Source organism: Amia ocellicauda, chromosome 21, assembly GCF_036373705.1.
Source record: "Amia ocellicauda isolate fAmiCal2 chromosome 21, fAmiCal2.hap1, whole genome shotgun sequence".
Classification (NCBI taxonomy): Eukaryota; Metazoa; Chordata; class Actinopteri; order Amiiformes; family Amiidae; genus Amia; species Amia ocellicauda.
In genome coordinates, this window is record NC_089870.1 from 16,164,211 (window position 1) to 16,177,126 (window position 12,916).

At 42.0% G+C, this 12,916-nt stretch overlaps 1 protein-coding gene across 2 annotated transcripts; it reads right to left on the minus strand.

The window, feature by feature from the left end:
- Positions 1-2,076: 2,076 nt before the first annotated feature.
- rps6kl1 (ribosomal protein S6 kinase-like 1) lies at positions 2,077-12,673 on the minus strand. 2 transcript variants are annotated; one of them, XM_066694395.1, is made up of 12 exons: positions 12,591-12,673; positions 10,783-10,877; positions 10,200-10,510; positions 9,604-9,728; positions 8,942-9,034; positions 7,795-7,842; positions 7,247-7,379; positions 5,400-7,016; positions 4,615-4,704; positions 4,136-4,218; positions 3,688-3,783; positions 2,077-3,208 (listed from the first exon to the last, which is right to left on the minus strand). In XM_066694395.1, the coding sequence occupies exons 3-12, from the start codon at positions 10,438-10,440 to the stop codon at positions 3,098-3,100; spliced, it is 2,637 nt and encodes an 878-aa protein (XP_066550492.1). In that variant the 5' UTR covers positions 10,441-10,510; positions 10,783-10,877; positions 12,591-12,673; the 3' UTR covers positions 2,077-3,097. The 2 variants fall into 2 exon arrangements, with proteins under 2 accessions (XP_066550492.1, XP_066550493.1); XM_066694396.1 differs by having other exon boundaries at positions 10,783-10,895; positions 12,591-12,665.
- Positions 12,674-12,916: the final 243 nt, after the last annotated feature.

Sequence of the window (12,916 nt, forward strand, 5' to 3'; positions counted from 1 at the left end):
TAGATTTTTCTTTCTTTTTTTTAAACAAAGAAAATCCGAACTCATATTAATTATTCATATGTGTTAGAAGCTATTTCTGCAAAACGTCAGAAAAGCCTTCTGCCTCCCACCTCCCTTACTTCAGTTGGTGTCCTTTTTAGTCGCTAAATGACAGTCCAGCAGTTAATGGAAAATATCAATGAATAAAAAATACCCTTATTAATGAATTACATTTTTTTTAAATCATTTCACATGAAAGTGAACAGCTGTCACATCAAACGTAGTAAGAATATAAATAAATAAATAACATGCAATCAAGTGAGTCAGATGCTTGATGATAGAAATATGATTAAAGAGTCGGATGAAATTATCCATCTATATCGGTCTGTCTGTCTGTCCTTATATCTGTGTAAGAATACCCCAAGAAAATACTTTTGCAGCCGCAGTTATGAAGATATTTGGATTCTAAAGCCCCCAGCAAATAAATTAAGCGATACACTGAATTATAGATGAAAAAAAACTGAAAATAATCTTGATGATGGAATCTGCTGCCACCAATCAAGGGCTACAGTTTCCTCCATGTTTTGTTCCAAATGAGGTTGTAGTGCTGAATTGATGAAAGTATGACTTCACTGGTTGAATTCACAACTTTCCTAGATAGATTGCTAGGTGGTTTCACTGACACAAATCAGATCTAATCATGGACTAGCCCATGTTATACACTCACCTAAAGGATTATTAGGAACACCTGTTCAATTTCTCATTAATGCAATTATCTAACCAACCAATCACATGGCAGTTGCTTCAATGCATTTAGGGGTGTGGTCCTGGTCAAGACAATCTCCTGAACTCCAAACTGAATGTCTGAATGGGAAAGAAAGGTGATTTAAGCAATTTTGAGCGTGGCATGGTTGTTGGTGCCAGACGGGCCGGTCTGAGTATTTCACAATCTGCTCAGTTACTGGGATTTTCACGCACAACCATTTCTAGGGTTTACAAAGAATGGTGTGAAAAGGGAAAAACATCCAGTATGCGGCAGTCCTGTGGGCGAAAATGCCTTGTTGATGCTAGAGGTCAGAGGAGAATGAGCCGACTGATTCAAGCTGATAGAAGAGCAACTTTGACTGAAATAACCACTCGTTACAACCGAGGTATGCAGCAAAGCATTTGTGAAGCCACAACACGTACAACCTTGAGGCGGATGGGCTACAACAGCAGAAGACCCCACCGGGTACCACTCATCTCCACTACAAATAGGAAAAAGAGGCTACAATTTGCACAAGCTCACCAAAATTGGACAGTTGAAGACTGGAAAAATGTTGCCTGGTCTGATGAGTCTCGATTTCTGTTGAGACATTCAGATGGTAGAGTCAGAATTTGGCGTAAACAGACTGAGAACATGGATCCATCATGCCTTGTTACCACTGTGCAGGCTGGTGGTGGTGGTGTAATGGTGTGGGGGATGTTTTCTTGGCACACTTTAGGCCCCTTAGTGCCAATTGGGCATCGTTTAAATGCCACGGCCTACCTGAGCATTGTTTCTGACCATGTCCATCCCTTTATGACCACCATGTACCCATCCTCTGATGGCTACTTCCAGCAGGATAATGCACCATGTCACAAAGGTCGAATCATTTCAAATTGGTTTCTTGAACATGACAATGAGTTCACTGTACTAAACTGGCCCCCACAGTCACCAGATCTCAACCCAATAGAGCATCTTTGGGATGTGGTGGAACGGGAGCTTCGTGCCCTGGATGTGCATCCCACAAATCTCCATCAACTGCAAGATGCTATCCTATCAATATGGGCCAACATTTCTAAAGAATGCTTTCAGCACCTTGTTGAATCAATGCCACGTAGAATTAAGGCAGTTCTGAAGGCGAAAGGGGGTCAAACACAGTATTAGTATGGTGTTCCTAATAATCCTTTAGGTGAGTGTATATGTACTCCTAGACTAATGCAAATTGAGGTCTGTGAAACCAGCCAAAAGTGACCTATGAAAACTGCAGACCTTCCTGTTGGCTACTGACTGACCCTGTTGGTTCCTGGTGGTTGACTTTCATGTATTTGAAAAACCCAGACAAAGCTTTTAAATATAAGTCAATATTTTTTAATAATAACATGATCATACAGTGTTCATCAAAACCTTCATTTTACAGTTCCATCAGATAATTTCCTAACATCCGCTCATCGAAGAAGAGGAATTGCTTCTACTCTGAAAGGTAACTAAAAAACTTAATCACTGCATGCTGAGAAAACCTAATTGTGGCTCCATCACTCGTCCATTTGACCTCTATTTTCACAAAGGAGTTTCCATAAAGAGCTACATCATTTCCTGACCTTGTTAGTCGCATAACAGTGGCTCAGTGTGTCCAGAGTTAAGCTTATGATTAAAAATTGGTAGAAACTAGGCTTGGTCTGCACAGACGCAAGGAGGGGTTTAGGTTTAAGGTCAACAATATGGTTTCTCTTTCTTTTTAAAATTCAGGTAGTGCATGCATTGTTATATTAGCGTAAAATGTGTGAAAGATTCAGTATCCGGTACAGTGGTCATGTAAAACATCCAGTACACTTGCTGTGGTGCCTATTATCATAGTTTGTTTATTCTTTAACCATAATTTACAATTTCCAGTTATCAATCTCTAAATGCTAGTTCAGTTATGCTGTGATTAATCTCGGATAGTTCCCTTTTTCAGGTTAAATCTAATAAGTAATGAGAATAGCTCTCACCCTGATGTGAATCCTAAATTCTGCTTTACCCATTTGTATTTTTTCAAGTTTTGTTGTACCATACACCTAATTGTAAAGAGGAATATCAAAGCTAATGTGTTTTAGACCAGTGCAGTTCCTCGTCAAGCCTGGGCCTTGAACCTTGTGGATTTCGAATTGGTGATGTGTACATCCTTGTTGAAGTGATGGTCTTGACACTTGGTTTACCTTGCTGTTGATTTGTCCACAGTTGCTCAGATTGGGATCTGTGGTTTTAGTTGAAACAATATTGCTAGTTTCACTGGGTCAGTTGTGTTTCCAGATTCACAGGACGCTGGGGGCTGTGAGTGTCCTGTCTGTTCTCCTCAGCACTGTGATCAGGACAGAGGAGAGGAAAGACGACTCACTAAGCACTCAGCTTGTGCCAGGGGACAGTGCTGAAAAACGGGTGGCACTTGATGTCACTCACACCGCCTCCCCCTGAGCCCAGACGGTACCCGGCGTCAAACTGCAGGAGCTGGAAGGTAGACAAGACAAAATGAGTTAATTAATTCTTCAGAACGGTGAGTGCAAACATAACAGGAAGACAATCAACCAATTTGCACACTAACGCACATCCTTTTCATTGCTAATGTTATTCCCAAGAGTTGCATATCAAATCATCTCCTGTAGTCTTCACAGCTCGGAGAAATAGCCACTGATGTGCAAATGTCCTGCTTCCATACATGTATGCCGTGCATAAGTAATTAATGCATACATATTCAAATACAGAAATGTATGTCTGCACAAAAAAGTATTGTATTTGGTGATGGCTCATTTGACCCCTCAGAGTATTGTTTTGATTAATTTGGAGAGTTATACAAAACATATGCAGGTGTTACCTTTCCCCCCCACCCCAATGTACTCTGTTCACCTCTATTGATGGATGACTATGAGGTAGACAATTGAGGTGATTGTGAGGCCCTGTGGGGCCCCTTGGGGGAGCTGTATGCTCACCTCTGTTAGCAGGGAGGCAGCGGCGGTGCTCAAGTGATCGGGGATGAGGAGTTGCGTGTGGGGGAGCACGCCTGCCGGGTGGCACTGCCTCAGGGGCTGGAGGAGAGAGAGGACTGGATGTTAACACACAGTCTAACGGGAGGTGAGGATGGGACAACGGGTCTCATCAGAAAGGGATAGGACCAAATTGTGGTGAAACAGGGCTTGTGTAAATAAAGAAAGTGAAGCTTATTTATCCTTATTAATACTAATCGTCAAGATCACGTTTACACTTGACGAACAAAATCAGCTTATTTTCTGGTGTTAAATTATTTTAGGTTCTGCATAGCAATTTATCCTTTTTTTTGAAGAATGAAAAGTAAAATGTTAAAAAGCAGCAACCGTTAGAAATACAGAAATGACACCGGAGTGATTAGAAAATAAATCTATCCAAATCACATGCCCTTACCATGCCAGTGAGCAGTTCATACAGCAGGGCCCCCAGACTCCACCAATCACAGGCTTCTGTCACAGCTGCAACCCCGCCCACTTCTATTCAACAGAAACATATCACTGTATTAATCTCTTCTTTTCCTACTTGAAATTAGTGTTATTGAAAGTACAGTTCTCATAAAGTAAATCATCATTGTGACCACTCAGGACAGGTACATTCCCAGGTGTTTCAGTCATGCCATTGTTATAGTTGCAACCCTATTAGGAAACTAAACAAAATGCATGGGCTACCTTCAGTTAGGAAGTAGTGAAGTGGAGTGAAATGTTATTAATAGGTCAAACGAGTCAGTTAATGTTATATTAAAATGAATACATGTATGTTCTGTTTTTAAAAAATACACCTGATGCAACACTAGAGGGCGCTGCTATAACATGAATCACATAAAAACGTCTCTGGTGTTGAGCTCCTCTGTGGTCCAGGGATGAGCTCCTTACCTGGCGCACAGTACATGTGCTCCATTGCTTTGGCGCTGATTTGGGACTCAACTTCACTCCACTGGCCGAAGTAAGTCAGGCGGACCTTTCCTGTTTACAAAGGGTGAAATTGATCTCTCATCAGCCAACAGACATCTTCAAAAATCCTTAATTTTTTTTTATTATACCTAATACAGGATAAAACACAGATTGTAATTAGAAAACCTACATTAATTAGATTGATTCATAATTTTACACCCTGTAATACATGTGTTTGCTAGGGTTGGGGTTCAGGCTGCTGTTGGACCCGAATTGGGGTAGGTATGATGTAAACAATTTTTCCTTTCTACACTGAAATGCAGTATTGGTTCAGCATAAAGATTAGGTGTTGGTTAATTTAGTCATTTATAATCCTGTAAGAAGTGAATATGTTGTTGTTTAGTAGTTTGGTCATTTATGAAGGTAATACAACAAAACATAAGTTAACTAAAATGTGTTGACACCAATTGTGTTTATACTTTTTCACATATTATTTTATTTATCTTGTGTAATTCTCACACAATTATGTAGTGCTGTTCATATATGACATACATTGTTTGAGAAACACTGGTTTAGAGCTTCTGAATCCAATTTAAGGAACTGGTTTCATGGACGCTGATTTAGTCATATATGTCACGATCCAAACCCCTAAACCACTGACCACAAACATCAGTCTTGGATCCAAATAGCAGATGATATTGGCAGTGGAGTCACATGGAGCATAATTTCACAGCACAGGAGATGAATACAGAGTAACAATCACTGACCGGTGCTGTCCAGCAGGATGTTCTTGGGGTTGAGGTCACGGCACACAATACCCTGCTGATGAAGGCTTTCCAGGGCCAGCAGTATCTGGGCCACCCAGACCTGCACCTGCTCCTCGGGGAGTCCCCAGCAGGCTTGCCTTGGCTTTTCAGAGGCTCGCCTGGAGGGGAACTTGGGCAGTAGGCACCAGCCATCCACTTCAATGTGCAAGTCAGAGTTGGTTGAGCTGCCCCTGTCATCTGGTCCATTTCTGCACTGTAGAGATGCAGCTTTCTCTCTAGCGAGGTGGGATTCCCAATCTGAACTTTCTGCCAGCCTTTTCTCTGGGAGGTCCCCACTGTTCAGAGGGCTCAAGAGCTCCCAACCCTCCTCCAGCTCCTCTTCCTGACCGTGGGACCTACTGTTGGTCACCTGTGGGTTCGTTCTCCTGTGGGGCTCCAGGAGAAGAGCAGGAGGAACCTCATGCCATGCCATTGCAGCACTTGAATTTTGAGAAAGAGCTGTCATCTGACTCTGAGCATTCCCTGAGGATGTTTCCACCATTTCCTTCACTGGGCAAGCACAGGAAGGTACATCTCCGAATGACAGCAACGGTTCACTTCCCTTCATTGTTTTTATACTCCCTTCTGTCCCTTTCATAGAGTTGCAGAGCCCTGGATCCCCCTGCCCTCGGTTCTGTTCTGTGTTAAAGTCCAGGATAGCCACTCGGGCAGTGACCTGCTTTGTGCCACAGTCTTTACAAGGGCCTTCAGCTGCCAGAGCATCATAACCCTCTTTCATCAACATGTCCTCTCGGCTTTGGTCGTGCGAAGTCAGCTGCAGCTTTGAGGGGACAGTGACGTTATTCCTTGATTGTAAAACAATGCCCTGATTCACAGTCTGCCCGATCTTAGACTCAGTCATTGAATTGGAATAATCCATCATATGTTTGGTTTCTTGAGGTACTGTATTATCTCCCATCTTTGCAAAAATGTTACCTGGAGATAAATAAGGTATAGCCTTCTCAAAGTCTTTAATATTAGCAGCAGTTTTCCCTGCAACGTCAACTTCAGAGTTGGAATCAATACTTTTTACATCATTGGGTGAAAATTCCAAAGCTCTATTAAGACCCCTTCTTGTGTCTGGACCAGAGCAGCAGTCGGGTGGGAGGGCAAGGTTTTCCTGAGTTTCTGAGTGGTTAGGACACAGGGTTTGCGGTGACAGGGAGAAGGTAGCAGACAGAGCACCAGTGTTCACCTCCACTCCAGTGTTGCAAATCCAAGAGTCTGAGGGCTGAACCGTGACATGGCACGCTTGGTCTTTTTTGCCACTGAGTAAGCAGCCAGTGTCTTCCGAGTAGGCATGAGTATTGAACTTCGCCATGTGGTCTTGCGCTTCTGCCCAAGATGTGGAGGAGTCCGTGTCCGAACTGTCCAGCAGAGGAGAGCGCTGCTCGTAGTCCTCTGCCAGCTCTGTCATCGTTTTGGTGCTTCTGCTGTTGTCCTCATAGTCCAGGCTTATGGTGGGGGCGGTGTAGCTGTTTTTCAATTTAATCTTCCCGCGAGAGGGACTGCAGCATTCCGGGTGCTCCTTAACCCTCTCGTTTCTCGATTTATGAAGCTTAGAGAATAGCCTTCCTCCTAAACAACAAGCGGAAGAAAATAAAGGAATTTGATAAGAAAAGAAATATGACCAATAAAAACACAAATCAGCGAAGTCACAAGACCTTATGATAACATCTATAACCTTTTTAGAGCTAATGATTTATTAGATAATTTCCTATAAAATAAAATATTGTAAACCTACAGATATCTTAACAGTTTGAGGCCCTTGACAACGACAGATTTAACTTCAGGTCATTTCGTCTCACCTTGCACGTGCTCCAGGTGGAGGTAAACTGTGTCCTCGCTGACATAGTACCTGAGCAGCTGAACCATGAATGGTACTCCCTGTGGGATTATAGTCTGGTGATCGCGGCTCTCCCAGCTGGACTTCGGCAGGCTCTGGAAAGGAAAAAGGAAAGAAAAAGCTAAAAAGTTGTCTGCTTCTGTGGGTATGCGTGCTTTTGTAAATGCACAGACAAGCGTGTACTTTGAAACCTAATCCTTTATGTCTAGTCTCCTACTGTTGTACTGTAGGAAGTGTTTTCTAAATATGCAATTTTTTAATAGGTGTGTGCTCTCTTCCAATCCCGCAGCTAGGTCCTATTCTTTGATACTCTCCTGATATGTATGTATCCAATCATTGCATATGATCTGCTATGAGGTGATCAGTGCCTGGTTGCTGTCACCCTGAGTTGTTTTTACTGGCAAGCAATCCTTCCTGGACTGTGGATATGCCCTGCTTTCTGACACAAAATAACGTTTAAATGTATGTTGATATGTAAGTGCGAAAGAACGAGGCTGGATCAATACCTACTTTAACAACAAACGTCTCCATGGTCACAGCGCTCTGTACAGTGAGGACCTACAGACAATCAGAAGACATTTTTTTCCAAATAATACCAAACTTAAAGTTAAAAAAAAAAAAAAAATGTGTGCTATTGTATATTGACATTAAAATATCATGTACAATACTCATAGATGTACAATATAAATGTATTATTCAAATATTTGTGATACACCTTAAATACATGTAGCAATAAACTTAAGTATCATTCTCATACCAATTTATATTACTGCAGAACAAGGGTACATGTAAATTAGCCTAATATCTCTGTAATGGCGATTTTCAATCAACTCAATGCAATGTACTTGTCATTTTATTTACAATCAGCCCCAGGTCTGGGTAACAATCGAATATTCTTCTGAGCTTCAATCTGGTGAAAAATGAACCTCAGAGATCGCAAGGGAGGTGTAGAAGACAGGATATGAAAAGCAAAGACATTGATGTCATGAATGAATGTAATGGAAGGCTTCCTCTTTTTGTGCTGTAAATGAGCTGCAGTAAAACCCCCTCTGAACGCAGGTGCTTCCTGTGCATTTTCTTAGATTAAATTGAACCCATTTATGGTATTTCTCCTATCGTGGGAATGCATTCAACACGTTAATGCTAAAAGCCTCTGCACTGAGCAATGGATTCGCCAGCTGAGCACCGTGAGTGCAGGAGAGGAGAAGTGGGCCACACTTGCTTGTCCTTAAGATGGGATCAAGAGGCGTGGTTTCAGACGGGAGCAGTGGTAAATATTTACTGTCTCAGTGTGAGAGCAGTGTCAACGACCTGAAGGTGGGACTGAACGGGTTACGGCTGACCAGAGTTCAACATTTCCCCGAAAGTGAACGCTGCAGTTTCTGTTCCGCTTCCTCTTTGCTGCATATGGTGGAGTAACAGTACTTCTCACAAAGATAACCGTTCCCACATCTCACAGTAATCCAGAAATAATTTTCTCACTTCACTAAAAAAAGAGATGTGAATCTTATTGAAATACACAAAGTCTGGAGACAATATCTAGTTAAACAGATTGTACACTTAACCATAGATAAATCTTAGAGGAGCACTCAGTTCTTCTTATTGGCTAACCATGTGAAATCAACATAGGCCTACAGACAAAAGAGTGATTGCTTACCTTGTCAATAACCCCAACCACCTTACACATCTTCAGATCCTCCACGGGCGAACTGAGGATTCGGATTGGACGAAACCTCAAGCTGCTGTAACCCTGGGTTTGAAGGAAGAAAACATCTTGAGTATGAAAACTGAAATCTGTTTTGGTTTTTACAGAGGTGAGTATAATATTTATTGAACATGGAACAGTGGAACATGGACATTCATTCATAGGAGTTTTCTTGTATGCTGACATTCCTAAGACGAAACACTACCCAATAAAGCAGTCATACCAGCGAAAGACATGAATCTGCAATGGATCAACCTTGACATATCTCACAGCTCATTACTAGGTAACGGTCACATCATTCAGATCTATATTGTTAGTCATTCCCCAGCGGACATAAAATGAGGGGGTGTTTGAGTCGCCGTGTAGAATCCAACAGCGCGCTTGACGCAGATCAGAGTGTTTTGTGTCACTGACACATGACTCAGCATTTACCACACATGTGATGACGTTAATGAGGCTTACAGGTAGCCTGTAAAAACCATGCGTTACTAGTGCTTGACTAAATGTAGCTTAAATCACAGAGCGAATGATTGTGATGGGTTACATCACAGTAACTGTGGCAATATGAATATCCCATGGTTTACATGCAAGCCCCTCTCGTGCCCCTGTCCTACCCCAGACTTGGAGGTGGCCGTTCCAAAGCCGCCTTGAAGGTGAGAGTTGAAAATCTCCTCGGCTCTCTTCAGGTACTGGGTGGTTTTCCGTTTCACTGCTTCTCTCCGTTCCTTGTTTGGGTCAACTGCATTGAATACATTAACACCATGTGAAACAACTGTGATTCATTTTTCATTTTTTTTACATTCTATAATCATGCCTTCTATCATTTCTTATAACCCTCCAATATTTAACTAACTGCAAATGTATGACTTTAGTTTCGCTTAGTTAACGCACTTGTCAAAATGCTAGGAGAGAACTTGGCCTGGTGCCATTGAAAGGATTTTGGTACTCTTCGTGAGATTACATTTTAAGTAACGTTTCTGTCTTTGTAATTTGGAAGCAATCCACTCAAGGATCTCAATGAACACTGGCTAAAGATACACCCCATGACAGAGAAGACTGGAACAAAAGATGACTTCCCACTTTCTGTACAGTGCAGAAAACTCTTTTATCAGCTTATATCAAGTGCCTAATATCAACTAAATGTCACAACCCTTTTTGAAGCTACATAGAACTTCCATTTCAAACCCTGGTGATCTACTGTGCACTGTACCTTGCACCCCGTTTAACAAGAGGTCCACCCCATTCTTGTAGTAGTTGAAGGCGGCCTCGTAGTCCTCGCTGACCTCCCGGTCGAGGGCCATGCGAATCTGCTTGGCGGCGTCCACCAGGTAGTCTCTCTTGGCCATGGCCGGCTTGGTCCTGCTGCGGAGGTTCTCCAGACAGGCTCGGACCTGAGCGGAGGCCAGGCCCCGGGGGTGTGTGTGCTGCGGCTCCCCCAGCCCGGGCTGCATGGCCTGGGCAGAGTCATGGTTGTGCCAGAAGCCGCCTCTTCATCTTCACTGCTGCTCTCAAAAACACTTCCTGTCAGCCAAAACAGTTCGAAACGTTCAAACGGAAGAAGTGGTCATAAAAGCATCCACATAAAATTAAACGAGTGAATGAGATCATTCTGAACCCCAAGGGATTGCTGAGAAGCTGTCAAATGCAGGAAACATTAATGGTTTGTAGAAGGTTATGAAGTCATCTTGACTCATTTGCTGAGATCAAGAATGTTGATAAGCTCATGAAAATGTTATAACTCACATCTTTTGACCACTGTCTAAGTCTGAGAAAATGGCATGTATTTAACTCACATGTTTTCCTGGATGCCTTGGATAACAGAGATCATTCTGTCGTTCCTAATCACTGCTTCAGTGTATCATCCGTCCTCTGTAAACTGAAGTTGCAGCTGTGGAAAAGAATAAACCTTTTAAAAAAGAAGAATCTACAGTTAGGTCCATAAATATTTGGACAGTGACACAGTTGTCATCATTTTGGCTCTGTACACCACCACAATGGATCTGAAAGGAAACAATCAAGATGTGCTTAAATGTAGACTTTCATCTTTAATTTGAGGGTAGTTACATCCAGATTGGGTGAATGGTGTAGGAATTACACCCATTTTTATATGTGGTCCCCCCAATTTGAAGGGCTCAAATGTATTTGGACAAACTAACATAATCATGAATTAAATTGTGGGTTTCAATACTTGGTGGCAAATCCTTTGCAGTCAATGACTGCCTGAAGTCTGGAACCCATAGACATCACCAGATGCTGGGTTTCTTAACTGGTGATGCTCTGCCAGGCCTGCACTGCAGTTGTCTTTAGTTCCAGCTTGTTCTTGGGGTGCTTTGCCTAAAAGCAACATCCTCCTGAAGTACTTCACTAGTCTGAATGGAAATCATTTGAGAGAAGCACTGTGGGATAGCTGTCTTGGTTGTAAGCAACTGAGTTCTGTCAATTTGCCATGTGGTTAATCAGTAGTACTCGCCAAATAAATCTCTCCTTGCCTGTATTTGGCATTTACATTTCTAACTGCACATTCTTTTTTGAAAGAAAGTTGACAAAATACAAATAGGATTTTGTTTTACTTTCTTTTGTTCTCATGGATATCACGTGTGGCTTCTTCAGTGACATGTTTAACTCTGTTATTTCAACTGGATTAAAGGCCCAGGGGGGAAAAAGGATGCAACTTTAAAAGCGGTGACTATTTCCTTTGCTGATGATTTTTAGGATGTTTCATTTTTGACAATTTCACAACGACTGCTCTACAAATCATGAATATTTCATGAGAAGTTGTAGCTTAGAATAAATAAGCGAAATCCATGGGGACTGATGTCTGGCTTGGGATGTCACATTATCTACCCTGAAGTGCTTCTTCTCCACAGACGAAGCTTCAGAGTCAAATCACAAGAAGAAAAGATAATTGATCGTTTGTCTGAAACGGTTCACTTATTCTTCGCTACCACTTCCTATGTGATGGTTTCAAAGTTTGGATTCGGGACAAACTACATGACAGGTCTTAGAAATGCAAAAGCTATAACAGAACTGACATACATTCCCCAGCTACCAATCTATTAATCCCATTAGTCCTAAAACACAAAACATATCTGTATCTCATAGCAAATTTAGCACAGACCTTCTACAAAGACAGAAACCTAGAAAAACAGATTTGGCTCTTAGAAAGCAGGAATGTCAACATGACAGCCCCCTCATGAGCAGGAAAATGAACAATACTGCAGCACCTGCACAATTCAGCCCTTGTTCTGTCTCCTTTCCACCAATAGCCTTCCCCATTAACAGTGATGAAACCAAGGGGAAAAAAGGGAAGGTGAAATCTGGTGTAAGCAAGCTTAAAATAAGGTTATTTAGTGTGTGTGTGTCGCCCTGCCTTGTGATTTATATCAAATATGCATACGTACAATTAAATCAATGATCTAAAAGTGTCAATAACACCAATCCAGCAAAAGTACTGATGTCATGCAGCTGTTACGTCAGCAGCTACCACAAAAACAAAACAAATCTAATAAAAATCAGATCAGCAGTATCATTCCTTCACCGGCACTGAACTAGAAGACAGACAATCAACCAGGTGACATCTAAGCAGACGTGTTTACTGTACCTTGCGTGAGAAATGCATGTCCTGGACCAACTGCACGTAAATCAGTGTGTCTTTGGGAGGCTGTTCTAGCACAGAAATCTTAGAAACAGGAAAGGCTCACAGCTGCTGGTTATTGGCTGCAGATGATGTCACCCACCCCCCCAGCAGCTACACACACCATACACCCCCCCTCCTCCTTAAAGACAAAGTACCCTTTTCCTCAGGCTTGCTTTAGTATTTTACATTTGCGATTATCAACATATGTGTTTGTGTATTGATATACATATATTTAATAATATTGTATGCATCATTTTCTCACTGTGCAAAAACAGTAGGATTAAACAAAA